At 41.0% G+C, this 26,535-nt stretch overlaps 1 protein-coding gene across 7 annotated transcripts in view; it reads right to left on the bottom strand.

Moving 5' to 3' along the window:
• Positions 1 to 17,434: 17,434 nt before the first annotated feature.
• rbms3 (RNA binding motif, single stranded interacting protein) overlaps positions 17,435 to 26,535 on the bottom strand; it is a 345,383-nt gene continuing 336,282 nt past the window's right edge. For 6 of the 7 annotated variants that reach the window (XM_074613699.1, XM_074613700.1, XM_074613702.1 and 3 more), the window contains one exon: positions 17,435 to 26,203. In XM_074613699.1, coding sequence (XP_074469800.1) covers positions 26,200 to 26,203 — 4 coding nt within the window. In that variant the 3' untranslated portion in view covers positions 17,435 to 26,199. The remainder of the gene's footprint in view (positions 26,204 to 26,535) is intronic. The other variant, XM_074613706.1, reaches the window with a different exon arrangement.

The raw sequence follows: 26,535 nt of genomic DNA, 5'->3' as shown, positions 1-26,535 counted from the left end.
GATAAAATAGATACAATAAATAAAATAAATAAAATAAATAAAATAAAATAAAATAGTTTATAAATGTGTTAAAAAGCCACAAAGACATCCTGAGATTGAAAGTTCCTTGGAAATGGTAGTTAAACAAACAAATTCCACTAACTAGATTTCTTTCAGACCTTTCAGCCACATCTTGTGGCTTTCATGCTGATGGAGTTTGCTCAGTTGTCATAGAGAGTGAAGAAGTACTTATAAATAAATATAATCATAATAAGCTTAACTGCAGTCATTGACAATACACACTTCAAAATGTCCTGCTTACAAGGGCATTACAGTGTGTTAAAGCATTTATTGTTGTATGTAGTGGGAGTTCAAATCAAGTGTTCTTTCCAGTGTTAACCCACGATACATGTGAATGTGCTCCGACTGTGTTTAATATCACTAACAAAACCTAAGCACTCAGCCAACATGTTCCCTCTCTTGGCCCAGCGAGAGATATGTCAGACATTTTAAGATGCAGTTGAAAAGCATTGCTGTGACGTCAACAGTCCAAATGGATTTAATTTAACGCCTCATTCCGTGAGCTTTTTGCTCGGCCGGCGCGCTCATTTTCCCTCGCTGGTTTGTAAATTTACCGTGACTGTGAACATGCATTTATTTTCAGCCACTCCATGGAAACTGAGGCGAAGCTCAGTTCTTGTGGATGACTTTGATCATGGGAAAACCTGCTTGCAATTTCTCCCTTTTAAACAAACTGTGCATGACATAAAATGAGATTGAATCTCTGCATGTTCCCTCGTAGTGTACGCGTCGACACAGCATGCAAATGACAAGAAAATTACATCCCTCCTCTAATAGAGGGCCATTGTAGGCTTTGTTCGGTGCATCCACTGTATTGCAGTTTCATATAGTGCAGCTAATGAGGCTCAGAACAAGCTGCTGATGGGATATCATACACTATTCTCCACTGAATACAAGCCACACATATTTACAGATGCCAAGGCTGAATACTGATGCAGACATCATGTTGAATGCTTCAGGATAAAATGAGTTTTCCATTTGGACAAAAAGCATCAATATCCCATTTACTCATCTGATCTAATGAAGTTCACTCTTGGCTTTTTGGAGCCAACCACCTCTTTCTGTTTGCCAGATCCCAGTGTGCTTATCCAAACAGAGTGACTGCCAGCTTTCTCGCTGCGAGGAATTTCCTTGCAGAGCGCTCCCACCACCTCTCCTGACACCGGGATGATTTAGATATTTCAGGAAATCAGACTTAAGCGCTCAGATCTGCTCCGCTGCAGTCGTGAGAGTTTTTATTTATTAATTTCTCTTTTTTTGCTGGAATTTCATCATGAGGTCTGAAATATGATGTTTCTCAAATGAACGGGACTCTCCCTGAACATTTGGGCCAAGTGATTAAGTTGTTCCATTCAATATCTCATCCTCCCAAAAAAACATTAAAGGGGAATTACGCCCATTTACAAAATCCATACATGTTATTCCTATGACAGTCCAAAAAATATTTATAAACATGAACAACTCTCTCCCAAATCCAAGTGATAAATCCACAGACTGTATAAAAGAGGTGGATGTAGTCACCGTGACGTCACCCATTGGTTTGTGGACTGCCGTTTTGAAGCCTTGAGTTCGGCATTTTGGCCGTCGCCATATTGTTTTTTTGCAACCAGAAGTGACACAAGACGGTGGAGCTAAGTACAGGCGAACACTGAATTAGACATTTAAGGCAACGAAAAAGGTTATAATTAACTTTCATGAACTGAAATCACACAGTGAAAGGGTTAAAGTTGTAAAACGAAAACATAAACTCCCAGACCGGACAACGCCGTGGTAGCGACCTGTCAATCACAAGGTAGCCACGCCCTAAAGCATCCCCTGCTTTATGGTCTATCTGACTCTAAATGGGAACATAATTTACTAAATGAACATCATGCTGTATTGAAGATACACCATAAAGAGACCATAAACTCATGTCAACAATGTTTACTGAGGTAATAAATCAAGTGAGAAGTAGAGTCATTCTCTCATAGACTTCTATACAATCAGACTTCTTTTTGCAACCAGAGGAGTCGCCCCCTGCTGGCTATTAGAAAGAATGCAAGTTTAAGGACAACACGACAATAGAATAAAGCTCATTTGGGTATAAAAAAAAAAGGAAACAAACATTTTATGGGTTCATAAAATCAGTCTCCCATTCATTGTTTATGGAGCAGCTCCAGACTTAATACCCTATGACATCACAAGTTTGAGACTTACTTCTCTGATTTCTGGTTTTGAGAAAGAGGAGCTCATGTTCACAAATATTGAATTGAATCCTTAAAGACAAGATTAAATGAAAAATGCCTTTTTTAACCCTTTTAGATCACATCCCCGGTCATATTGTGCACATATTTAACAATATATGCAAAAAAATTAGATCAAAATCCAATCACAAACTAGTACAAACCAATAATATCATGGCATCCATCCATCCATCAATCAATCTGAAACATTTGGCGACAAGCCCGCCCACTTTTTAGCGGTCCAATCAAATACAAAGGATTTTATTGAAATCCCTTTCGCAACTGTACACCGCTCAAATATTCCGTTTCACTGTGGTATACTCACAGTACAGACGCTGAAGATGCTCTAGCTTCCATTTCATTCAGTTCCCCTTTAAGTAATACTTTCTTGGTATCAAGTGTTTATATTGTGCCAATGATTGAAGACGACAAGAAACAACTTAAAACTAAAGCGTGTTTGACCAAATATATCTAGAAATCAACCAGAGCCAGTCTTACCTGGTCCTTCGTCTTTAGCTGTAAAGTCCCATCTCTCCTGTTTGGTTTCACAGCTGGTCACATCGGTGAATGAGAAACAGAGGAAAGAAACAGAGTGTTAACCACGTAGTAAAGAACAGGGTCTTACAGCATAATCAGCTGCTGCATGCACAATACCAACACTGTCAGTGATGTGTTGGCCTTTGTTCACACATTTAACAGAGCAAGTCTTTTCTTTGTAAAAGCTGCTCTTTCTCTCGCCTTTAAAGATCACAACTTGAAGTGCTTTAAATGTTTCAGATGGATGTTGAAATTTCGCTTGTTGAACAAGAAAGTTTTTTTTTTTTAAATGCAAGATTAAGAAATCCATGGTTGGAATTCAAAGCTACTGATATCTTACATTGAATTTGCAACATTTATATGTCTCTTTCAGGCAGCAGAGCAGACCAGCCCTCAGCCATAATAGATTAGCAGAGGAAGGTTTCCTTAAATGTGCTTTCAGTGTGCTAAGATTAAATTCTGAGTGTAGGCAGAGCGGTCCACAGCGATCCATTCAGGACTATATATTCTGGCATAATGTGTTCTACACAAAAGCCCATTTCCTCCGCAGCAGCCCATTTTCATGCACACCGGCCCTGGCCTAAAAAATCTGCAGAGGAAATGGACCACACTGCGTCTATTTCCAGGACGGCCTCCGCGGTCCGGGCTCATTAAAATGCATTACCGTTATGGCTCAATTTATGCCTCAAGTTGCTGCCTAAGCTCTTTTGTTTTAAGTGCAGCTGCTAGGTGAGGCGAATTTTTCCTTAGATGACGGCAACCTCAGCACATGGAGACATTGTTTAAGCCACATGAGGTGAAAAGGATTCCAATCTGATAAGAGGGAGTGTGTATTTGTGTGTTGGTCAATCTGGCTTTATCGTGTGAAGATTTCCAGATTGACCCGACCACATCTGCATTATCTGAACGCTGGCCAGGCAACGAGAACAATGATAGTAGTGGCAGTGTATTGTACTCACAGGAAAAGCGCTGCTGCTACTGCCGGCTGTTTCTGTCCAGAGGAAAGAGTGTGGTCATCTGAAATCATGCCACAAAATTACAGCTGACGTTCAAGACTCGGGTTTTTACAAGTGGGCCTATTGTATCGGAGACAATTTGTGGTGTGCTGGAAAAGGAAAGCGACAAAGTATTCAAAATATGTTGAAAAAAAGTCTATAAATTAGATTATCCTAATTTGGAGCTAATCAGTTACAGAGAGACATTTGATTTGTTTTGATAGGTCAAAAAGTCAGGACGAGCTCTTCCACATAAAATGTCAACAGATAAATATCATTAAATGATAAACTCATCTATTATTGGGCCAAGGCGTAACCTTATAAGCCACTTTCTGAGTCTCACTGCTCAAATAGTGGATGTTCTTTGGCTTTGTAGGTGAGTACAGATGACATTTAGCACTGTGAGATACACAGAAAATAAGATACGGAGTGGTGCATCATGTCAGGCAGTGTACGGAAAGTGTGGAGCATGGTTACTGTAAAAGGCATGTGCTGGTCCGGATAGTCTGATATGGGGAGCACCTGAATGAGCCGACGCGCTTTATTATATATTATATTAATTATATTGTGAACAAATATAATTAATGAAACATTATGCAAAAGTTTTCTGAATCTGCTCTTTTGATTTATAGAATATCATTTTACAGGGTAAATATTTCTAGAAGAATTAAATATTCAGAGGCTGTGAAATAATAAAAAGTAATCAACATCTGTATAAATTCAGAATGTGTCTCTGTATAATATGTAGGAGTCTCTGAGTTAATTGATAAGCCCCGCCCACTAGCAGCCAGCCAATAGACAGAAGGAAAGTGATCATGTGAGCCTACGACCCAACAACAGGGGCCTCTTTGCTCAACTACTTCTGTCATTAATCCAGTGCAGCACCATGAATGTCTTTGAGGAGAGACAGTTTAAAGCTCTCATGTCTGTACAGTAAATATGAAACCACAGCGCCCAGCCAAGAAATACAATCTGGCACATACCTCCCTTAAAACCACATATTGTCGGTTTTACACTTCAGTTTTGTGTGGATTAAACAAACAAGAGTGTGTTAATTAATGAGCTTTAGTGGTACTTATGGATTGGACTGAGCCAGGCTAGATAAATAAATGCTTAAACACATAAATAAATACATAAATTTAAAAAAAAAATATAAAAAATAAATGCATAAATAAATACATAAATAAAAATACAGGCATAAATAGATAAATTAAACAAATCATAAAAATAAATACATGAATAAATAAAAGTGGAAATTAAACAGAAGAGTAAATAAATAAGGAAATTAATACAAAGGTAACAAAAAAGCAAATTAAAACATAAAAATAAATTTATGTCACATTTTATCAATTGATTAATGACTGCATTCATTTTTAATATGTTTTTTGCTACTTTTAATGGCATATTTATTTATTTATCGTGTCATTTATTTATTTATTCATTTATTTTTGATTTTGGCTCATCTAACTCTCAGCAAGAAAGCGAATAAGCGCATTTTGCAACATGTCAAACTATTCCTTTAAGATGAGATACTGTAAGATTGAATTTGTTTCCAAGCATACCTCAGCTTTTACTCAACACCGTCAGTAGATTATGAAATGGGATAGATTAACAGTAACCTGCTCACCCCAGGCTCTGTCTTCCCGTCAGCAGTGACACACAAAGCCTCCAGAGAGACTGTATTTATTTTAACTTTATAGATACATTCAAACTCATCCAGCACTCATCTTTCATCTAATGAGGCCGCTAACTCCAGATGTTCTGACCAAAACAGCTGCCAGCTGTATCCATCAGGCATACCGTAGAACTATATACTCTTTCCATGCCTTTCTATCCATCGCTTTCAATTCCTCTGGAAATCCTTGTGTAGTTTCATGGAAAAGCAGTAAGGAATGCCCTGGCACTGTAACACAGCATCATTAGTTACAGCAGAGCCCTTCGCCTGCTCGCTGCCAGCTCCAGCCTGCACGTCTTAATCTTCACCACTGTGTACACTTGTTGTCCAGCTAGTACTATGGCAACGGAGCTGCGTTCTGCTAGACCAACGCTATGATATCTGGAGTTAGACAGAGAGAGAAACACACACACTCACACACGTGGGCAGGAAGACGGACCAACAGCAGGAAAAGCAATAAAGAGTGAGCATTAAAATGACAGCTCAGCTCCCAAAAGCAGAGCAGTGAAATACTGACGGCCTTGAAGGGAAGGTGAGGCTCTTCTGCGTAGCTCTGTTGGTGTTGGCCGGTGTTTACTTGCTGCAATGGCTTCAGCTCATATCATTAGCCATTTACCAGCTAACCCAGGGGGTGTACCACATGTCAGAGAATAGGCCTAGACCTGCTTGAATAATGAAATAAAGCAAAGTAAACCTAATTGGTTGTGGCAACATGGACGGGCAGATGTCCAAACACATGGAATAAAACAACTACACATCCTATTTTTCTACTAGAAACTCCCCATTAGAGCTGAGGCCAACAGATGTTTTAGGCTCAGTTCCTGTGATGATGGTGCGGACAGTGACAGATGAGTGAGACGAGGTTTACGTGGCTTAACCTTCACGTCCACGCAGCCCATTCATTATTTATCAGGGCTAGCAACACCGCACGCTTGACAGGGCCTCAAAGATATGCAGATTCTGAACCTTCCCGCATTAAATGATTGGAGCCAAGTCCTTGGCAAAGCTCCATTTATTATTAAAGTGGAGGCAGGAGTTTAAAATGTGTTCCTTTGGAAAGTGAGAACATGTACTGTGCTGTATGCTTTCATGCTGCAAGGACACATGAAATTAAAAAGTTATGTATTTCATACTGAGACAAATTAAAAGTAGTGCGACACTGCAGCGACCAGGAGGCAGAGAGATGTTCAGTAGAAACTCAGTTTGTACAATCTGGGTCTTATTTTCGTAGTTTTGGCCACCATCGTTTTTAGCTTTGTTTTTATGCTCTCTGGATATGACAGTTCTGCTTTAGATTTACAAAGAAAAGCAACGGACGGCCACACAAGCCAACGAAAAGGTCACCATGAACAATATTGTCTAAATTGCTTGTTAGAAAGTGAAAATGCCAAACGTTAAAGTTACCGTATTACCCAGACTTCCATTAGATCTTGCAGCAACAATAAGTGATTTCAGGTTGGTAGGTTGGCCTACTGTGCACATGCCCAAAGTTAAACAAAATAACTACAAAGAGACACAAAATAACTACAAAAAGACTCAAACAACTTCAAAGAGACACAAAACATATACACAAAAACTAAAAGCAACTACAAAGAGACTCAAAATTACCACAAAGAGACACACAGCAACTACAAAGAGACTCAAAAGAACTACAAAGAGACACAAAACATATACACAAAAACTAAAAGCAACTACAAAAAGACTCAAACAACTACAAAGAGACTCAAAACGACTACAAAGAGACACAAAACAATTACAAAGAGACTCAAAAAGAATAAAGAGAGACACAAAACAACTACAAAGAGACTCAAAATGTCTACAAAGAGACAAAAATGACTACAAATAGACACAAAGCAACTATAAAGAGACTCAAAACGACTACAGAGACTCAAAATGACTACAAAGGGACACACAGCAACTACAAAGAGACTCAAAACAAATAAAGAGAGACACAAAGCAACTACAATAAGACTTAAAATTACTACAGAGACACAGAATGACCACAAAAAGAAGCTAAACCACTATCAAGGTTTTGTGTCTTGCTCCTGTAAGAGAGGTGGTGGGGCCTTTTGCATGTCTCATTGTCTCATAATCCATCCATGGGTTTAAGTAGTAGTCCCTCTGCTTTAAAGCTGTGGCCACATCTCCAGATCCAAGCAATCAAAGAATGATGAGTAAAAAGTTATCATAACTGGTATGAGTCATGACCAAAACTACAACACTTATACAACAGCAAGTTGTTTTTAGCTCTGTTTTTGGTCTAACTCCTGAGGGAAACATCTGGCTCAGTTAAAAACGCCATGTTTACCAGCTAGTCGTTAATCTGTGTGCCACAGTATGACCGCACTAAAGGGACAGTCACTTTAAACAATGGGGAATGCATTTGGGGATCGAGCCTGTGACACTGTGCCAATCTACTCCACTCACGTTGGGAACGTTGATTCAGTTGGAAAAGTTTTGAGGAAAACCAGTCTAGACAGTTCTGAAGCCAAGATTTTGAGACAGCTTATCTCTGCTGATGGTCCTCAGGCCTGATGTGTGGCTCACACATGTACTACAGACACATGCAAAGACAAACACTAAAGCAAGAATGATGTCATAGGGTACATGCATACATCCATGTGGGGCGCCTAAATTCCTAAGAATTAATTGCACAGTAAAATGCAGACATGAAAAAGTTGGCACACGTACACATACCGAGTTAAATACAGCACATGTGGGAGCACTTAACGGAGCTCGGGCCCCTTTCTGACTCCGGCCTCACCTATGTCGAGTTTCTTTGTAGTTCAGCGGAGGGTTAGTCTGCTGCAGCCATAACATGTGTAATGTACCATAACTCTGGAGAGATTAGAAAACATTCTGCTGGACTCAGGAAACAGTATTGAGTTTGGCGAGCAGCGTGTATGAGTATGTGAGCGAGGGAAAAAAAAAAGCCTTTACAGTATATCAACTTAAGCTGTGAGAGGTGCATGTGTGTGTAAAGGTATGGGCCACTGACCCAGAATAATCAGCGCCCATTTCTTTCCTCTCGCTTACAGTCTACACCCCCTTACAGCGTCTTAAATCCAGAACCGCCGCAGTCAGTCAACACCGACCTTTCACAGACTCAGACGCAGCACTTCTAACATATTTATAGCGTGGTATTTCCCCCGCTTGTTGCCCTTAACCAAGCCCACCTTCCATTGTTATTCCTCCTGGAGAGGGCATGACATTTGTGGTATATGCACCATTCTTTCACTACGCTCTCACAACACGCAGCCTGACGAGGGCAAAGGGTTATCCAGTTGACAGATGAACTGAACACCCAGTGATTTGAAAAACAGGGGGAACAATGACATGCGCAGCATTACAATATACTGTATTAGGAAACGCGAAATTAAAGGATAAGATTAAAACAAAGCTATTATTACACATCCTGTTCATTTTGAAGCTTGTGTTGTTACTCAAAATATATTGTCAATTGATTGACAATTTACACGCTAATCAGTATTAGAAACTGCACTGGGAAAAGGGTTAATTTAAGAGAGTTATAATGTTAGTTTAGGATGAACAAAATGTTACGGAAGCCCTGAGAGGCAAGTGAGAAAAAAAATTCTTGTGATCTATTTTTTAAGTCTCATCTAAATTCTTTTCTCTTCTGTGTTTATGGGGAAAAAAAGTTTTGCCAGGATAATATTTTCGCATTTTCTTTTTCATCTCTTAAACAGGTGAAAAAAAAAGCTAAAAACTCACCTGCAAGAAAACATGAATGCTTTTAGTCCTATTTAGAACATGGAGTAGAGGTGCACTTCAGCCTCATGTGGCCAAAATGAGTATTACAACAACACTTAAAAAGAAAAAAAAGGATCCTGAAAAAAAAAAAATCACCTGGCAAAACGTTTTTTTCCCCAGCTGCTGCACAGATGAAAAAAAAAGAAGAAACGTAGAAAGATTATCTTGGCAAAACCCTTTTTTCACCTGTTCTTAAGTCATAAACACAGAAGAGAAAACAATTAAGATCAGACTTAGAAAATGAACCAACGGAATTTTTTTTTCTAACTTGCCTCTCAGGGCTTCCGTATAAATCTTAAAGCCAAAACTCCATCGATTGATTAATTGCACTTTGATAAAGTTGGGGCACTCACAAGAGACAGGTGAAAAACATCCATACTAGTCACTACACGAGACTTTTAGTCCCTACAAGAGACTTTAGTCCAGTATGGGTCAAACTTCCCACCCACTTCTTTCATACCCCACACCCTGGTTACCAGGGTAACCCCGGTTATTTTCTCAAACTCAAAGACATTATTCAACTGTTTTTACAGCACAGTACAAGAAGCATTCCTTGTAACAAGTAATCTGAACTTTCTTTACTACTAAAATTAGTGGCGTGCCCCTTTAAGTTGAAATTATTCTGAGCACTATTTTCATTTGATTATTAAACTTAAACAAAGTAACTGGTCTGGAATATTCTTAGGGAGGTGTTAACTACGTTATAGCTGACGGCTATAACGACGATGTCAAGAAGCAAAATTCACATTTTATTAACTCCTAAATTAAGTTGCGTTAAAATACATTCTAGTTTTAAGCACCTGCACCTTAAAAATGTTTAAATTTCAAGTTTACTAGTTTCAAAGGAATAGTTTGACATTCTGGGAAATGCTCTTTTTTTTTCTTCGCCATGGCTATTTCTTCTGTTTCCAGGTCTTTATGCTAAACTAAGCTAATCACCTCCTGGATCCAGCTTCATATGATGGTATCGATCTTCTCATTTAAATTTCAGCAAGAAAGCAAATAAGCACATTTTCCAAAATATGGAGTCAGATACTGTTTTGATTTGTATTTGATTCCTGCAACCTTGACAAAAAAAAACAACAATAAAAAACCTCTAAACACTCAGGGTGTTTTGGAGGCCTTCGGAGCTGGAGCTGTGTTTTACAGCCCCACATGTCAGTAGCTTACACGTGTTCCCATTACAGGCCCACAAATCTGCGGCGCCGGGTCGGCCCCTGGAGCATGTGCGGTCTTCCTCCCGTTACTGCGAGGTCTGTTTATTCACCTGCTCAGTGTTGCTGTAGATCACATCACTTACCCTGGAGGTGATAGTGAGCCATCAGGACTTCATCCTGCAGCCCTTGAGGTCCGATGGGCTGCACGGGGAAGAGAGGAGGTGAATGATAAACCTTCTTCTCTTTTCTTTATTCCTCTTCCTATATCTTCCTTCTCTTGTCTTCTCACCAGTTGCCTCTTTCTCTCTCACACTTTCTCTCCCATCCACTGCTTTCCCTCTTCTTTGCCACTCTTTCCATTCCTCAATACATCCCTAATACACCTCTCGTTTGTACGTTGCAACCCTTCTCGTCACCTTTCTATTCTCTCTTTCCCTTCACACAAATCCACCTCTATACTCTCTGTATTCATAATCTCTTTATCACTTCCTACTGCCATTTTTCAGCCTTGACCTCCATTTCCTCCCTTCTTTATATCCATCTCTGGCCTTGGCCTTTTCACCTACATGCACACAAACATTAAATGCTTACAGCACCATCACACACTAGATGCCCTCAAAACTGCACATTCATTCAATTCTCTCTTCAAGGTAAATTTCATGACTTAAAATGCCTGTTAGGATAGTTTAGTGGCTGGCTACGAAGAAAGACGCTATCCCCAAGTGGAGATAAACCTCACAATGGGTCCTATGGGATCTCTGGGATTTCTTAAAATATCATGCGCTCATCAAGTATTATAGACTTTCTAATATTTCCTCCAAAAACAGGTTTGCTGTCTGTCTTTTCTTCTCCCTTTTTTAGATCAGGTAAACAATATACTCCTCCTTCTTCTTGGGAGAAGTCGTGTGATCTATACAGTTACAATAAATTACTGCAAGTTTGCTGCATATACCGTATTAGTTGCTTATGCACTCTTCAGTCTCCTCCCCCCCCCCCCTCTCTCTCTCTCACTCACACACACACACACACACACACACACACACACACACACACACACACACACACACACACACACACACACACACACACACACACAAAGTTAAAAATATTGTAATTGTTTTCTGTTACCAGTTCAGCTTCAGTGGGAAAGAGAGCAAAGGTCGGCTCTTGTGTCCTGCTTGCTGGGAAGCTCCTATCCAAACATATTCACTTACACACACACACACACACACACGCACACGCACACACACACAGCTGTTCAAACTCTTATTTCCATAATTGGGATAAGATTCAATATCTAGATTTATTACACGGCTTTGTTGAATACTCGATTCTGATTGGTCAATCGTGTCATTCTACGGTCTGTTATTTCTTTATAGCAGACCGTTGCTATGTATAACAGACCGTTGCTATGGGTGCAGTTTTGATGTCGGACTCTAGCAGATCGTTTTTGTGTCAAATTATTGATTTCTTAAGTAAGTAACTGTGTAATAAGTGGGATAATTAACAGCTAGCGGGTCATTGTTGTGAAATAAACCCCTTCAGGCTTACTTGTTTTTTGTCCTGCTGCATGAGAAAGTTTGCTCCGACTGGTGGGCGATGCTTGGTATTTCCTCAACTGATCTCAACTCTTAAACAGTACACTACAAGATGTTTCTGAAAACATTTTATACGAGAAATAGGCATTTCAGTAACATAATATTGATTTATGTTTGATCAGTGCTGCCTAGTTTGACCGTTTGATCGGAGTTCACGAGTGATTGACAGCTGCTCAGAGACGGCAGGCTCCAGCTCGGCTCTGATTGGTTGTTTTCCTCCGGTCTGTGAAATCTTGCAGATGCCATTAGGAGCACTGGAGGACACAGAGGCACATGATTTTCAGATTACCTGTCTCATGCACTACTGTCAGGATATAATAACTTTTTTAAATCATATCAAATTCTACCTACTGCTGCTTTAAAAGTAGTTACACATAAAAAGAAACCCTTTGGATTGTTCTAAAGTAACCTCATGAAAATGAAAAAACAAAAACTTGTAACCTGAATATCTGATTCAATCATGAGAATCAAAAATAATCCCTTCCTGTCCCTCTGTATCTGTGCTGTCTGAGGAAACAGCTGTTTTCCTTAAAGTTGCCTTTTGACGGTGAGTCACCTTAAATAATAATTTGGGGTTATTACCAACTGGATTTTTTTTATTTGTTCATAATAAGTCAGATGATAAGACAGATTGTAAACAAGCCAAGTTTATAAAGAATATCTAAATCTGGCCAAACATGAGGACAGGTGTGTGAATGTGTCTCGCTGGGCTGCTCATAAGGGTTAATGACAGGAAGCGGTGCATTAGTGTAAAAAGTTACGAGGCACTAGCTTCCTTCACATCCTCAATTAACACCTATTGTCATCAGCATATTGAGACCAGAGCCGGGCCCGGCACAGACCCACCGCTGTGCCACCTGGGGAACAATGCCTTCTGTGCAGCCCCCAGGATCTCCTGGGACACAATTGTTCCGCTAATGTCATTGTAAACTTCAATAGGCTTTGGCTGGCCTCCCAATTCCTGCTACACAATGATAGTAATTCATCATGGGAATATTGAATTGGAGCTGCTGTCCGACCGAGTGTGTCGCCACGGGGATTCCATTGTAGATGCAGCACAAGACATCCGTGTTTTTCACTTGTTCTCCTGTCGGCCTGAGGAGCACATGTGGCGAAGATGTTCACACCTTGTTTATTAACACATGCTAAAGCGCTAAATATGATAAATCTCTTTATGCAGGTGGAACAATAACTGGACATTTAAAGCTGCATTAATCGGTGTGTTTGGTCACTTCCTCAGAATCAACCCTGCGCTCTATAATAACATCACCCGACTTCCTTTGCATCCTTAAAAATGACTACGTCTGCTAAAGCACTGGTTCCCAACCTGGGGATCCCGACCCCCACTAGGGGTCGCCAACGCTTCACGGGTGGTCGCAAGGCCTTCTTGGTTTTAAGGGGTTTAAGACAACCTTTTTTCAAAAATATACAGTGGGCCTATATCTCAGCTTTCCATTCCTTACTGTGAAACTAAATGAAATTTATATTTTTAAAAGTATTGTATGTATATGTGTATGTATTGTATTATTATTTAAAATATAAACTTAAAACAGATCTCACAGGATAAGGGCACAGTGAAGACCGAACACAGCAGTTATATATACAGTGCCTTTCCTCTCTGTTAAATAGCCTCGAGTTGGAAAAGTAAGTAGTAAAACAATCAAAGAGCTGATAGAACAATGGCCAAACGTCAGGGAGAAGAAAACACTGAATTTGTAAAAAAAAAAATAAAAAAAAATAGCCCTATTAAGTAAGTATGGTTGTATTAAAAGTCGTTAAAAGTAAGATGATTGATTAGTGCAGCTTTAAAGGGACAGTGTGTGGTATTTGGTGGCAACTAATGGTCTGGTTGCAGATTGCAACCAACTGAATAACCCTCTACTCACTCCTCCCTTTCAAAGACTGCGGTAACGTGAGGCGCCGAGTGCAAAACCACACAAGTATGTCGGAGAATTACGGTGGCCTTCAGGTAATGTAAAAACGTGAAAGGCTCCATAGAGCCAGTGTTTGGTTTGTCCGTTCTGGGCTACTGTAGAAAGATGGTGGAGCAACATGGTGGACTCCGTGAAGAGGACCTATGTAGATATAAAGGGCTCATCCTAAGGTAACGAAAACACAACAATTCTTATTATCAGGTGATTAATTATTTTTGTTCATTGCTTATTTTGTATATTGTATATTCTTAGAATTTCAATTTTTTTTTTATTCTATTTTATTCTAACGTCTTTATCTATTCTTTTGTTATTATACTGTTTGACTTGCACCAACATAACCAAAGCAAATTCCTAGTGTAAATCTCTTACACCTGGCAATAAACACAATTCTGATTCTGATTCTGATTAAACACTAAAGAAAACCTAGTTATGAATATTATATTCCATTTCTGCTAATAGATCCCCAAAATGTTACACACTGACACTTTAATCTTCAACCCCTAACCTTTTTATTTTAGGATAACTCTAGTTTATTGCACTTGTGTCTTATTTTTGTGGTTTTAGTCATTATTGTTATCAGTTGTGATGACATTGTACTCACCAGAGTAGTTGCTGAGATCAGACAGGTTGCACTCACTCTGGCAAATATAGAAGATCAAATTTGAACCTGGAAGTCGGTGTCTAAACTGTGATGGATATTCACAAAAGACGGTTGGATAATATTTTACTGCTCGCCTTCAAAGTTGTAATAAACTGGGCTCATCCATAAACAATTTCAGATTTGTGCCAAGATTATAGACATGTTACTTATGCAATATTTCTTCCTGAGTCTAACGGACCTAGATAGTGTATGAATATGAATCATGCATTTCCTCACTAATGAGATATCCACATTTAGCTTCTTGTAATGAGGTTTACTGGTCTAATGTTGCATTCACATATTCCTAGATTAAGCGAATAATGAAATCCCCCTCAAAACACACCAAATCCCTCTCCGGCATTATTTCGATTTTAGCTCAGCAGTGCAGATCCCCCCCCCCCCCCCCCAACCCTATCCTTTGGTTAATTATGTCTCTTTTAGTGGAGTATAAGCTAATAAGGCAGCACCAGGTGTGTTCGTGGTTGCTGACGATCACAGATTCCTGATTGGATGCAAAATCGCTCGGACTGCACCTGGAAGCTCGGGGTCCTTAAAGGTCCCAGACCCAATCAACCCCAAATTCTCCGAGTGCCCTGTTTAGATTGGTCTGGAATAAAATCAATTGTGTTCAACTAGCTGGAACCTGAAACCTTGTCGCCCCCCGAGGTCTGCACAGATCATTTGTTGTAGGCAAATAGATATCCTTCAGTGCCAAAAGAACGGTTCATTTACTGCAGCTTGTTTTGTACCACATGGGTCATGTTTATAGAGTACTACAGGAATGAGTCCTAAAACCCGGAAATGAGTTAGCATTTTAGCACTTCCTGTTCCCTTGTCTGGAAGTCAATGAGTTTTTAGTTAGATGTCTGAAATAATGTCTGTGGTTAACATAAGCTGAAGAGATTTTAACGTTTTGTCCTTCAATATAAAATACCCCACTCATACATTTTGAAGCCATTACGTGTCTTAAAAAAGGCGGTTGCTAACAAGTGACTAAATGAGACTACCAAACGTCATCACACCGCCTCGCCTCGTTGTGTATACTCACGCTCATGCGACTGTGGTGTACTTTGTTTATAGCCTAACGTTGGCTTTTTACTTCAAAACTCATAACAGTGGTGTTCATTTGTGGAGATTATCTTGCTGTTCAAAACGTGTAAGTATCATAAACGTGTGTTTGCCACAGAGCTTATTTTCTGCAATAATCCAAAACCAAATTACATAATCCCATTGGCTTTTTGTCGAGGGAACCAGGTCGATGCTAACTTCCTGCTCGACCTACAAAAATACGTCATCCCTGCACCACTCTATAACATCAGGACATTTTGGGGTTGCAATGATGACAGCCTGATGAAGACTAATGTGAAAAAAAAGCTTATGAACCAATCACATTTTCATAATTTGCTGCTGTCATTTTAGCATTTATTGTGCTGTAAAAAAGAAATTCCAAATTTACTCTCTCTTTCAGGTCTGCACCTTTAAACGGACATGGGATTTATCGGTTTCTACATAATTCACAGCTGTCACAGGATTTGCCATCAGCACCCTTATCAACGCCAAACGCAGCATCCGGAGAGCCCTCAAAGGGCATGTTTATCCTATATATATATATGAATGCACATCAATCACACAATTTGTACTGCAAGTAGGACAGATATATATTTTAATGCACGTCCAGGCTTTTGCTTCCTAATCTGCGTATATATTCAGCAGATGGCAAACGCTCGATGGGAAGGCTGGTTGTGTTGTCGTGTTTCACCCAGTGCAGATGCCCTTGATCTGTTTCCAATGGTGCTGGTGGTGTGTGTGTGTGTGTGTGTGTGTGTGTGTGTGTGGAAGGCTTCTCACTCCTCTGTGAAATAAACACACCAGATAACATCTGTGTTGGTATGCTGCACCCTTGTGGTGCTCAGCTGCTACATCTCTATAAGTCCAGATAAGGAGGCTGCCTGGCTCCAAGGGAGCGAGATTCAATCTGTGGCATTTCACTCGATAAAAGGATCCCACTGCATTTTCCCAGATTTAACAGCCTCCAGCGTGCGGGCGGAGAAATCCGTGGTGCCACGGAGAAGTCTCTCAGAGCAGTAAAATGTTTTAAATTGCTGCAAATGTACCACGCCGACGCTTATCTCTGTTGAGCACTGAGGTACTTCCACGTATTCTCAGATCAGCAGATGCAAAAAAAAAGGAAGCTGCGAGTCCTCACGGCCCGATCATACACGTTCGAGTGCACAGTCCAATCTAACCAGTCGATTGTTCTCTATTAAGATGTCCTTTGTCTCGGAGTGCCGGCCTTGTTGCTCTTGATCTTGCGGAGACGTCTCGCGTGGTGGAAACTTGGCTACAGTGCAGTCATGGTATTGACAGTACAGGCGTCCCTAGGAGGTGACAAGGACAGCAATTGATTGGGCCTAAATGAGAGTGAAGAGGAAGATTGATTGCCATCGATCCACTTCCTCCTCCGGCAGGCTCCTCCATCTTTGATTATGACCACTTTACGCCCAATCAAGTGTGTGCGAGCTGCGATGGGGGAAATCCCGTTGAGAGGTATTAGCTCCATTTGCGAAGGCTGTAATTATGAGAAGATGTGAGGGCCCAAGGTCAACGCGCAGCAGGTGCCATCAGGCTGGATGATAATAATAGGGCTTCCTCTCGCTTCAAGCTGCAATTTAGTCATATAGATAATAGGCTATGGGTAAGATGGTGTGTTCTTTGTGTGTGTGCGTGTTCCTCGGAGGATGCTCGGCGCATAATGAATGTTTCCATAATAACGTCTCGAGGACAGGAAAACAGCTAGCAGCAGTAAAACACGATGCAGATGAAAAGCAGAAACACTCCTTGGTGCTTTTTTTCCACATTTTTTTTTTTTTTATTGAAAGCTTCATCAGAGAGAAAAAAAACAACAACTCATAAAACCCAAGTCAAATCCTAACATCCACAGATGTACAGATAAGTTTCTCAAAGATCACACACACTGAGCAGCGTGTGTGAGGCGTGACCATGTCCTCCTCGGCGCTGAAACAAAAGTGAAAAACGAACAAAAAGAGAAAACAAAAATTTGAAAACCGCTCTGCTGTCCTAATAAATAGTTCCTCTTTTTTTTTATCTGGTAAATTAATCCCGTGCACTTTCTGTGCTGGCCATCTCTAAACCATTTGGTCGGCCGTTTCCTAGTGATTGTTGGATTTTGTATTTCTCTGGGAGCTGTTTGAACTCTGCAACGGCTGTGCTGGCTGGCTGTGCTCCTGGGGTTGTGTGGCCAATCGATAGCTCTCATCAAAGGTGGACCGAGGCATCAATTAAAAAGCACAGGGCCTCGCTCTTGTGGGGGGGCAGTTTGAGCAATTTTCCCACTGCATTATGTGTGTGGAGAGTGTGAGAGTGTGAGTGCTGGTCTGTGATGAGTAATTGAGCCACGGTTCTTCTTTACACTCTGTGGGAGACGGGCTGTGAGAGTAACTCTGAACTACTGTTTTTCCTAACACAAGAGAATCAATGTGGAATGGCTGCAAACGCAAGGAACCTCGCGACAACCGAGTATGACATGTAACACATCTAATGAGTTTACTCCTGTGACAGTGTGGAAGCCACACCACATAAATGACTTTCTGGATCACGTCTGATTTAAGGATGGCGGCAGCATTTGTGGAAAAAAACGGTGAGTTAGAGACGGATTGAGAAAACTGTTTGTTTTTAAACGCAGTAAAGTAAGCAACTCGCCTTGAAAACCTAGAGAAGACCAGGATGTAGGTAAAGTCTGAGAGCTGTATTTATCGGGTGTTTCAGAGAAGGTTAAGCTCACAGAATATCGGATTTACCTTGTAGAGAGTGTGCGAGTTATCCACTGAGGACTGACGGGGAATGAAATGTTGCATTTCCAACCATTCGCTCTACTTGTACAGTATTCTTCCTTCTTCCTGTATCAAATACAAGTTGGAAAGCAATTCTGAGCATCTGATTACCTACCTTGAGTACGGAAGCCCTGATAAGCAAGTGAGAAAAAAATCTATGATCCATTTATTTAAGTCTGATCTAAACTGTTTTCTCTCCTGTGTTTATAACTTAAAAACAGGTGGAACATTTTTTTTTCAACTGTAAAACAGGTCTTTGTTGTTATGTAATACTCATTTCAGCCACAGGAGGCTTAAATTGCGTGTTAACACGTTCTGTAATTTAAAACTCGCCTGGAAGAAAACATGAATGCCTTTAGTCCTATTTAGATCATGGGGTAGTGGTGCGCCTCTTGTGGCCGGAATGAGTATTACAACAACAAACGCCTGAACAAAAACACCTGATACCTTTTAGAGTACAGTCTAGACTGTATGCTATATGAAAAGCGTCTTGAGATAACTTCTGTTATGATCGACGGTATAAAAATAAATTGTATTGATTTGAACTGCCAAAACTTTCTTTTCACCCGTTTTCACAGATGAAAATAAAAATAACTTTGAAAAATTATCCTGACATTTTTTTTTTTTTTTTCTTCGCAGATGAAAAAAAGAATTATGAATTTAGAAAGGTTATCCTGGCAAAACCTTTTTTTTGTTTTTTTCTTTGCAGATGAAAAACAGAAATAAGGAATTTAGAAAGGTTATCCTGGCAAAACCTTTTTTCCACCTGTTCTTAAATCATAAACACAAAAGAGAGAAAAACTATTTCAATCAGACTTAGAAAATGGATAACCAGATTTTTTTTTTCTCACTTGGCTCTCAGGGCTTCCGTACTCGAGGCACCAGATGAGTGACATTTACTGCATTGTGGTGTTTCAGATATTGTCAGATAATTGATAATCTTAACACTTTAAATGCTTAATAAATGATTGCATAAACTTTCTTTTATCTTTATGGCACTATGGAAGCAAACAATATCATCCTGACACTTAAGCAGGCAAACAGTTAAAAGGTGTTACAGCACCAGTAGGACCAAGGTTCATTCAGCAATATCAATGACATGCCGGCGAGGACATTCCACCTCCAACCTGCTGTCACTGCCAATAGAAACTAATGAATGCGATGGTGGCAACTAGGCCTTTAATCCATGAGTCCCATTAATTCCACGAACGATCGTTGTAGAGGGCTCTCGCATGCACTAGCGTGGGTCACAGGTATGCCGTTTGTTTTGATTAGTGAAAGGTGTCAAAATGAACATAAGAGGACACAATGTCAATCACAGCTTGCATGTTGCAAATTGGATCTGGATCTCTGGTCAAGACGATGAGAGAGCAGCAGATTGGGGTCTGAAAAGGATGCTGATGTAGACTTGAAGAAAGGGACGGAAGGGAATGCAACTGATGCAAACGGATAGATGGAAAGTGGTGATTCGGTATGTCAAATACCAAACTTAAAAGATGTAAGAGGTGGAAAATGATGATCGACTGTGTTGAAAAGAGGAGAAGGAGTTTGTCTTGGTGCGATGGCGCAGGAAAGGAAGAGTGTGTGTGTTGCTTATTAGCGATGGGTCGAGCTGGTCACCTCCCGGAGTCCTATACGGGGGACGCACTGCTGCACGAAGACGGAGAAACTCAAGGCTATGACCACTTCTGCCCGGCAACAGCAGCTAATGATCCTCCTCTCTCTTCTATCCCACACACATACACTTTCTCTCTTGGTATAGCTGGCTCCTGGTTTGTGCTGACACATGGGCTGACTGGGAGCAGAGGGGTTCTGTTACAGCCTCCTTAAAATTGCAGGCACGCCTTCTGTACACTTCCACAAAGGTATTGGTATTCTGAAAAGGTACATTATGCCATTGTGCTATTAAGAAAAAGCCATTTCTGTTTGTTCAGTCGGGTAATCTTTCAGATCTCTGTGAGATATTGGTAGCGTACACCAAAAGCAAAACACCTGCCTTAACATCTTTCTCTTTCTTGAATCTCCATTAGCAAAATAGAGCTGATATTCTTTGTTGTGCATTTTTTCCCCTCCATAATCTCTTAGCTATTTGTAATCCCATTTCCCATAATGCCATTACTATTGAATCTCAGGCCATTTGTGGGACGCTCTGCTCTCCGATGTGCAACTCCTACATTATGAGTCCTATTAAACTTCAAAAAGGTCTTCTGTACTATAAAACAGCAGCTGTAAAAGTCTGAAGAACTCGCTTGTAGAACTCTTCACGCAACGCACACTGACACACACACTAGCTTAAAACTGGTTAAGTTATAGTTTAGCAACTCTGTTCACACTTTAAATGATTCGGAAATGGAATACATGGAACAATGACGAACAGATGAGCGACGTGGAGCCTAACCCTAACCCAGCATTTGTCAGTTGTCAGCCATTAAGGCCCTGACACACCAAGCCGACGGTCGGCCGTCGTACAGTTTGGGGCCGTCGGTGAGCGGCTCTAGTCTGCCCGTGTCTGAGTTTTTTTTGGCCGATTCAGCTTGTTGAATCGGTGGCGGAGCTTATCGGTTAGAGAAATCACTCTGATTGGCTGTTCAGCTTAAGCAAATCAGTGCACGAGAATAGAAACGGAAGTGAGGAAAGCAAGCCAAAAGTAGACGCCGCTTTGTTTCATACGTATCATAATAACGGCTTGTATATCCGCTGTCCTCGGTCTTCCTGTTTCCCTTTTTGAATGCCGAATACAGACTACCGCGATCTGCTGGTATGGAGAGTTATTTCCTCTCACGAAGGCGCAGAACGTACGTGCTAACTGGCCGTTGGCTGTAGTCTTTGCGGTGTGGTCAAATGCAACTTGTCGGCCAAGACAAAGGTGACGTGAGGTGACGCAACGGTCAGCCTTCATCTCCTCTAGTTCTCTGATGTTGGCTTGATGCATCTAGGCCTTTAAAGGCCGTAATGTGGCGGAGACTCATTCATTGGGAGATAAGAGCAAATCATAGCCTCAAGGCGAATACAAGCAGATGTTGGGTGGCATCAGATGAAAGGAAAAGGTGTTGATTTGATTGGACAATGAACAGCTGAACGGTCATTGAGAGACAGTTTGAATGACGCATTTGGCTTTTGACCTCCGTTGGTGGATGGAAGGTCAGTAGGTATTAACGCTGAGGGAAAAAGAAAATGTGCGTATGGCTTTAAAGGTGTAGTTCACTTTAGGAACCTGTGTGCCCGTTTCTTTTGTGTCGTCAGGTGGACAGGTGGCTTGTTAAGAGCGAGTCGATGGCCAAATGATCAACAGTGGCCGGCTTGTCACGCGGATAAATGAAGGCACAAGCCCGAGACTGCTTCCTCTTTAGCACCATAGAGTAGCCTCAATACATTTCTTTAGCACAGCTGAACCAAACAAGCTCTTCCATGTGCTTTAAACTATCACACGGATAATTTGGAATCATTTGGAAGCTTTGTTAAAAGGCACTCGACGTACAATTTGATTAGCTAGTTACAAGCGTCGCCACGCGCTATGACGTGGCTCGCCTGTCATGTGCACAACACGCCATCGTGGCCCCAACATGCAGCGCTGGACTTTGGATTCGAATGAGTCACATGAACTGCAGGAGCTCAATTGCAATTGTCACCAAACAAAAAAGCTCCCTCTCTGTCGGGAAGAAAGGGGTCTTTTGAGGGACACTGGAGTGGATCCTATTGCCCCCGAGGGAGACAAATTGGGCCCGTCAAGCCTCATTGCGAGAGTGACTGAAATTGGTTTGTGGTTCTGCTACTGCACCATCCAATAAAGAGAAGAAACCTCAGAGAGAGAGAGCGAGAGAGGGGGGAGAATGAGGGAAAATGAGAGCAAAAGGAGCCTGGCGTGGCTGTGGCACATTAATGGTGCCAGTGAAGCAGGGGGAAAAAACGGGGTCCTTTTAGCCCCACAGTGGGGCAGAGAGAGCAGAGAGAGCGGACATGGGCCAACAGAGCAGACATGCAGCGCTCCCGACACACAAAGGCTGCTGTAGTGGGGGCAGAAATGTCCGCCGTCCCACAGGCAATTTCTTCAGATGAAACCTCACACAGCTCTGGGACGGCAAGAGCCGGATAAGATGTGACGGGGTTGTTTGTGCAACAAATTGGGACAACCAGTGGGTATAACTGACACTCAGTGGCGGGGCCGAGGAAGGAGCTGCCGTCAACATCTTGTTACGGCTGCTGAGGAGCCTAGTTACTTCCCACAGGTGTGCGCTTGTGTTGGGCAAATGATCAGGGGGGATGTTCAAGACAGACGGTCCTTTTCTAGCCTTTAAACACACACTCCTTCCACGCCTTGTTAGTGTCAGAGAGACGGTAGTCTTACAATGCAAACAGATCTTTGCTTCTGTTCGGGTTTGTTTTAAAGGACATTTCTTCACAGTAACTTCCTGGAGTCTCTGCTGGTTGCGTGTCAAGCTCGCGGTGATGACAAGACTCCAATAAATGACTGCGCCTGGCCAAGGAATAGTGCGGCACATAATCCCCTGGAAAACCACAAGGTGTCGCTTTTACACTTCAGTTTTTGTACAGATTGAATAATGATATAAAACGTCTTCATCAGTGAGCTTTAGAGGTGCTGGTGGGTGTTTCCTTCGGACAGAGCCGGGCTAGCTGTTTCAAGTCTTTGTGCTAAGCTAAGCTAACCAGCTGCCGGCGGTAGCTTCATATTTACCGTACAGACAAGACTCATCTAAGAAAGGGAATACGCACATTTCTGTAAAATGTCAAATTATTCTTTCAAGCATTTCTTTTACTTCTTCACATAGATTATACATATAGACGGATGACGCATCTCCACTTCCTCCCACTGTACAAAAGTGAAGCCAAAATATCCAGCATACAGAAGCTGCCATCTTGACGTCATGTGGAGCCAGGTAACGAGGTCTGACCTCACACCCGCCCGAGCCAATCACAGCCTGTTAGCGTGAGCCACCCAACTACTCATAATATCTCTATAACTACATTCATAATCAAATTGAAACATGTTCTATCACACAGACTTGTGATGGTTATGAAAAGTTAAAGCTACATCTCCTCTCACGTACAATTCCCGAGCCTCCAGCTCCACGACTACTTCACTCAGAGCAGCTGTCAAACACACTATCAATCATGCCGTCTCACCTTCTATTTATAGCATCAAATAACCAAATAAAACCAACACTTGAACTTACATCTGTGTGATAAGAACTACCTAACTGACTTTTTAGTTTGGCCCATGTCCCATCCGCTAACATAGAGGGGGGCGGGATTTACAACCTATACTGCAGCCAGCCACCAGGGGGCGATCAAGATGTTTTGGCTTCACTTTTGGGGAGCTGTCATGTCGTCCAACTTCATATGCAGTCTATGCTTCTTCATGGTTGTTTTAAGTCACTACCATTAAAGTGCCATAAAGTTTATGCAATCATTGCTATAAAGAGTTCAAACTCAGATTTGTACACTTCTTATTGTGACTAACAACTTACCTGACGTCCAATATGCAGCAAACACAACTCATCTGGTATTCTGGGCAGGTAAATACTCAAAAAAGGGACCTAGGTTTGGTGACGGAGATTAACAGGAGGTCAAGCAGCAGCAGGGAGATCAACACTGAAGCTCAGTATCTTGAGGAATGGCTGAGTTTTTTACGCTTGAATTAAAGAGATAAAGAGACCGAGGACAGAAACCACTAAAGGGACAAAGCTGGAAGCAATGTGTCGACAACCACGGAGCGTAGCGAGCAACATTCCCCCAATCTGTTTCCTAAAGTTTTCCCTGCAGCATCTGAGAGAGAGAGAGAGAGAGAGAGAGAGAGAGAGAGAGAGAGAGAGAGAGAGAGAGAGAGAGAGAGAGAGAGAGAGAGAGAGAGAGAGAGAGAGAGAGAGAGAGAGAGAGAGAGAGAGAGAGAGAGAGAGAGAGAGAGAGAGAGAGGTGGAATGCACCCACGGTGTGTGAAAGCATCGTAAAAGTGATGTGACATATAAAGAAACCAAAAGACAAAGAAGAGGAGGCGAAGAGAACATTTGGTAGGACTACCACTGGTTGCATCACACTTTAAATACTGTTTGATGTGTGTTTGCAAGTGTGTGTATGTTTAGATATGTATGTGTGTGTGTGTGTGTGTGTGTGTGTGTGTGTGTGCGTGTGTGTGTGTGTGTTTGTGTGTGTGTGACAGCTTGGACAACCGTGGAAAACGTAGCTTAAACCCGGTGAAAACAGAAGATGTTGAGAAGGATAGTAAGGACTGGTCCGGCCATCAAGGTCAAATAAAAAAAAAAAACAACGACAACAGCAACATCAACAACAACAATATCAACATTAACATCATCATCAACAACAGCAACATCAACAACAACAAAATCAAACTGAAAAATGAAAAGGAAAAAGGAAACAAAAACAAAACAAAACTCTGGTTCAGAGTGTCTCTTCATCTTTGGTATAAAAATGGCCATCCATGGGCTGCATTTGATCCACAACTAGGAAAGACTACAGAAATTGTCAACAATTTCTTCTATTGCTTTTGCACTGATTGGTTTAAACCGTTAAGCTCCTACTGAATCTACTGTTTTTTTTTTTTTATTTCACTGCCAGAATTTTTTCCGTAGTTTTTTTAATTTTTTTTTTTTAATTTTATATTTTTTTTCATCTTTTTTTTTCTTCTTCTCCTTTTCGCAGTGTGACAAGCAAAGCGGGCTAAAAACATCTTAAAGCTCATAAAAAAGGTAAAATGTGGCAGATAAAAAGCACTAATGTTGTCGACAGCAACTTCGCCATGTAAAATAATAATTATGATAATAAAAAACAAGTTCAGCATTTTGCAACAGACTGCATCCACAATGCAGCACGTTTTCTCACGTTTTCATTTTTTTTCCTCATTGTGAAAAATCTCTTCAAAGCTTCTTCTCCCCCCCCACAAGTCTTTATCCCCAACAGACATTTTGTTTTCTTCTGACACTTAGTTACCTCTGACATAATAATTATCAAAGTTTTCTTCTAATGAAGAAAAGAAAAAAAAAAGCTCTTCTCTATTAAATCTGTACAGCTTATGTGATAGATTCTTTTTTTCCTCTTTAAAACAACTCATCCAGTGTCTTGAACCCTCCGAGTGGTCCAAGAGACTGATTTCGTTTTTTTTTTCTTAACCAGACGTCAGACTTTAACTCTGTAAAAAGTTTCTGCCGCCCTTCAAATTAAGGCCATGAAGATTCAAGAAAGAAAAAAACACTTTTCGAATATATCTAGAAAACTAAAATTTAACACTAGAACATAAAAAAGAGTGAAAAGAAATTGTAGCTTAATATCTGAGGAAGACAATCTCTGTGTGTATCTCAAACTTGACTCCCGTTTTTCTAATTACAAAATAAACTTCATCACCTACCTGCGCATTCAACCTTTTTTTTTGTCTTTTTTTTTCTTCTTTTTTTTTTTTTTAATTGGTTGAGAATTTTCTTTGAGAAACTTTTCAAGCTTCGGCCCAGCCCTTCAGGCAGGTTCCCAGACTAAACTATTTCACTTCTTTGCACTGTGCCCAGCAATTCTCCCATCACCTTCCTCAGCACTCTTTGCCTCCTTCTTGCATTTTTTTTCTTTTTTTTTTTCTCTCGTAGGCCAGGTAGGAAATGAAAAAAGTGTCTCTTTTTTGGTGCCTGGGCAATCTGGAAGCAATCTCTTTTCTTTTCTCTTTTTTCCTCACATTCACAGTGCAGCCACCTTCTGTCTCAAGGCAACGCTGTCACAGGAACATTCGCTCAGGCCGTTGCTATCTGATGAAAGAGGAGAAAACACACAGAGAGAAAGAGAGAGAGGGGGGGGGATTGTAATCAAAGCACAATATTACAAACACAGAAATGCAATAGAGCTGACAGCTGACAGCCCCGTCAGAAGACGGAAGCAAAATGAATCACGTTAAACTGTTCTGATCGGGTCAGAAAAGCAAAAAGTGCTGGCAGAATGACGAGCGAATGACAACAGCAGCCAGGAATAATTTGAGTCATTTATAATGGCACTGCTGCTTCTCTTAGTACTCGCATTTTGTTTAAATTAGTATTTCGTACTGTGCTGCTGCACTAAAACTGTTCAGCCGATTTCGACTGTT

This window comes from Sebastes fasciatus, chromosome 17, assembly GCF_043250625.1.
Source record: "Sebastes fasciatus isolate fSebFas1 chromosome 17, fSebFas1.pri, whole genome shotgun sequence".
NCBI classification, from domain to species: Eukaryota; Metazoa; Chordata; class Actinopteri; order Perciformes; family Sebastidae; genus Sebastes; species Sebastes fasciatus.
Note: the sequence above shows the minus strand (reverse complement) of the source record. Positions and strands in the feature narration are given on the sequence as shown.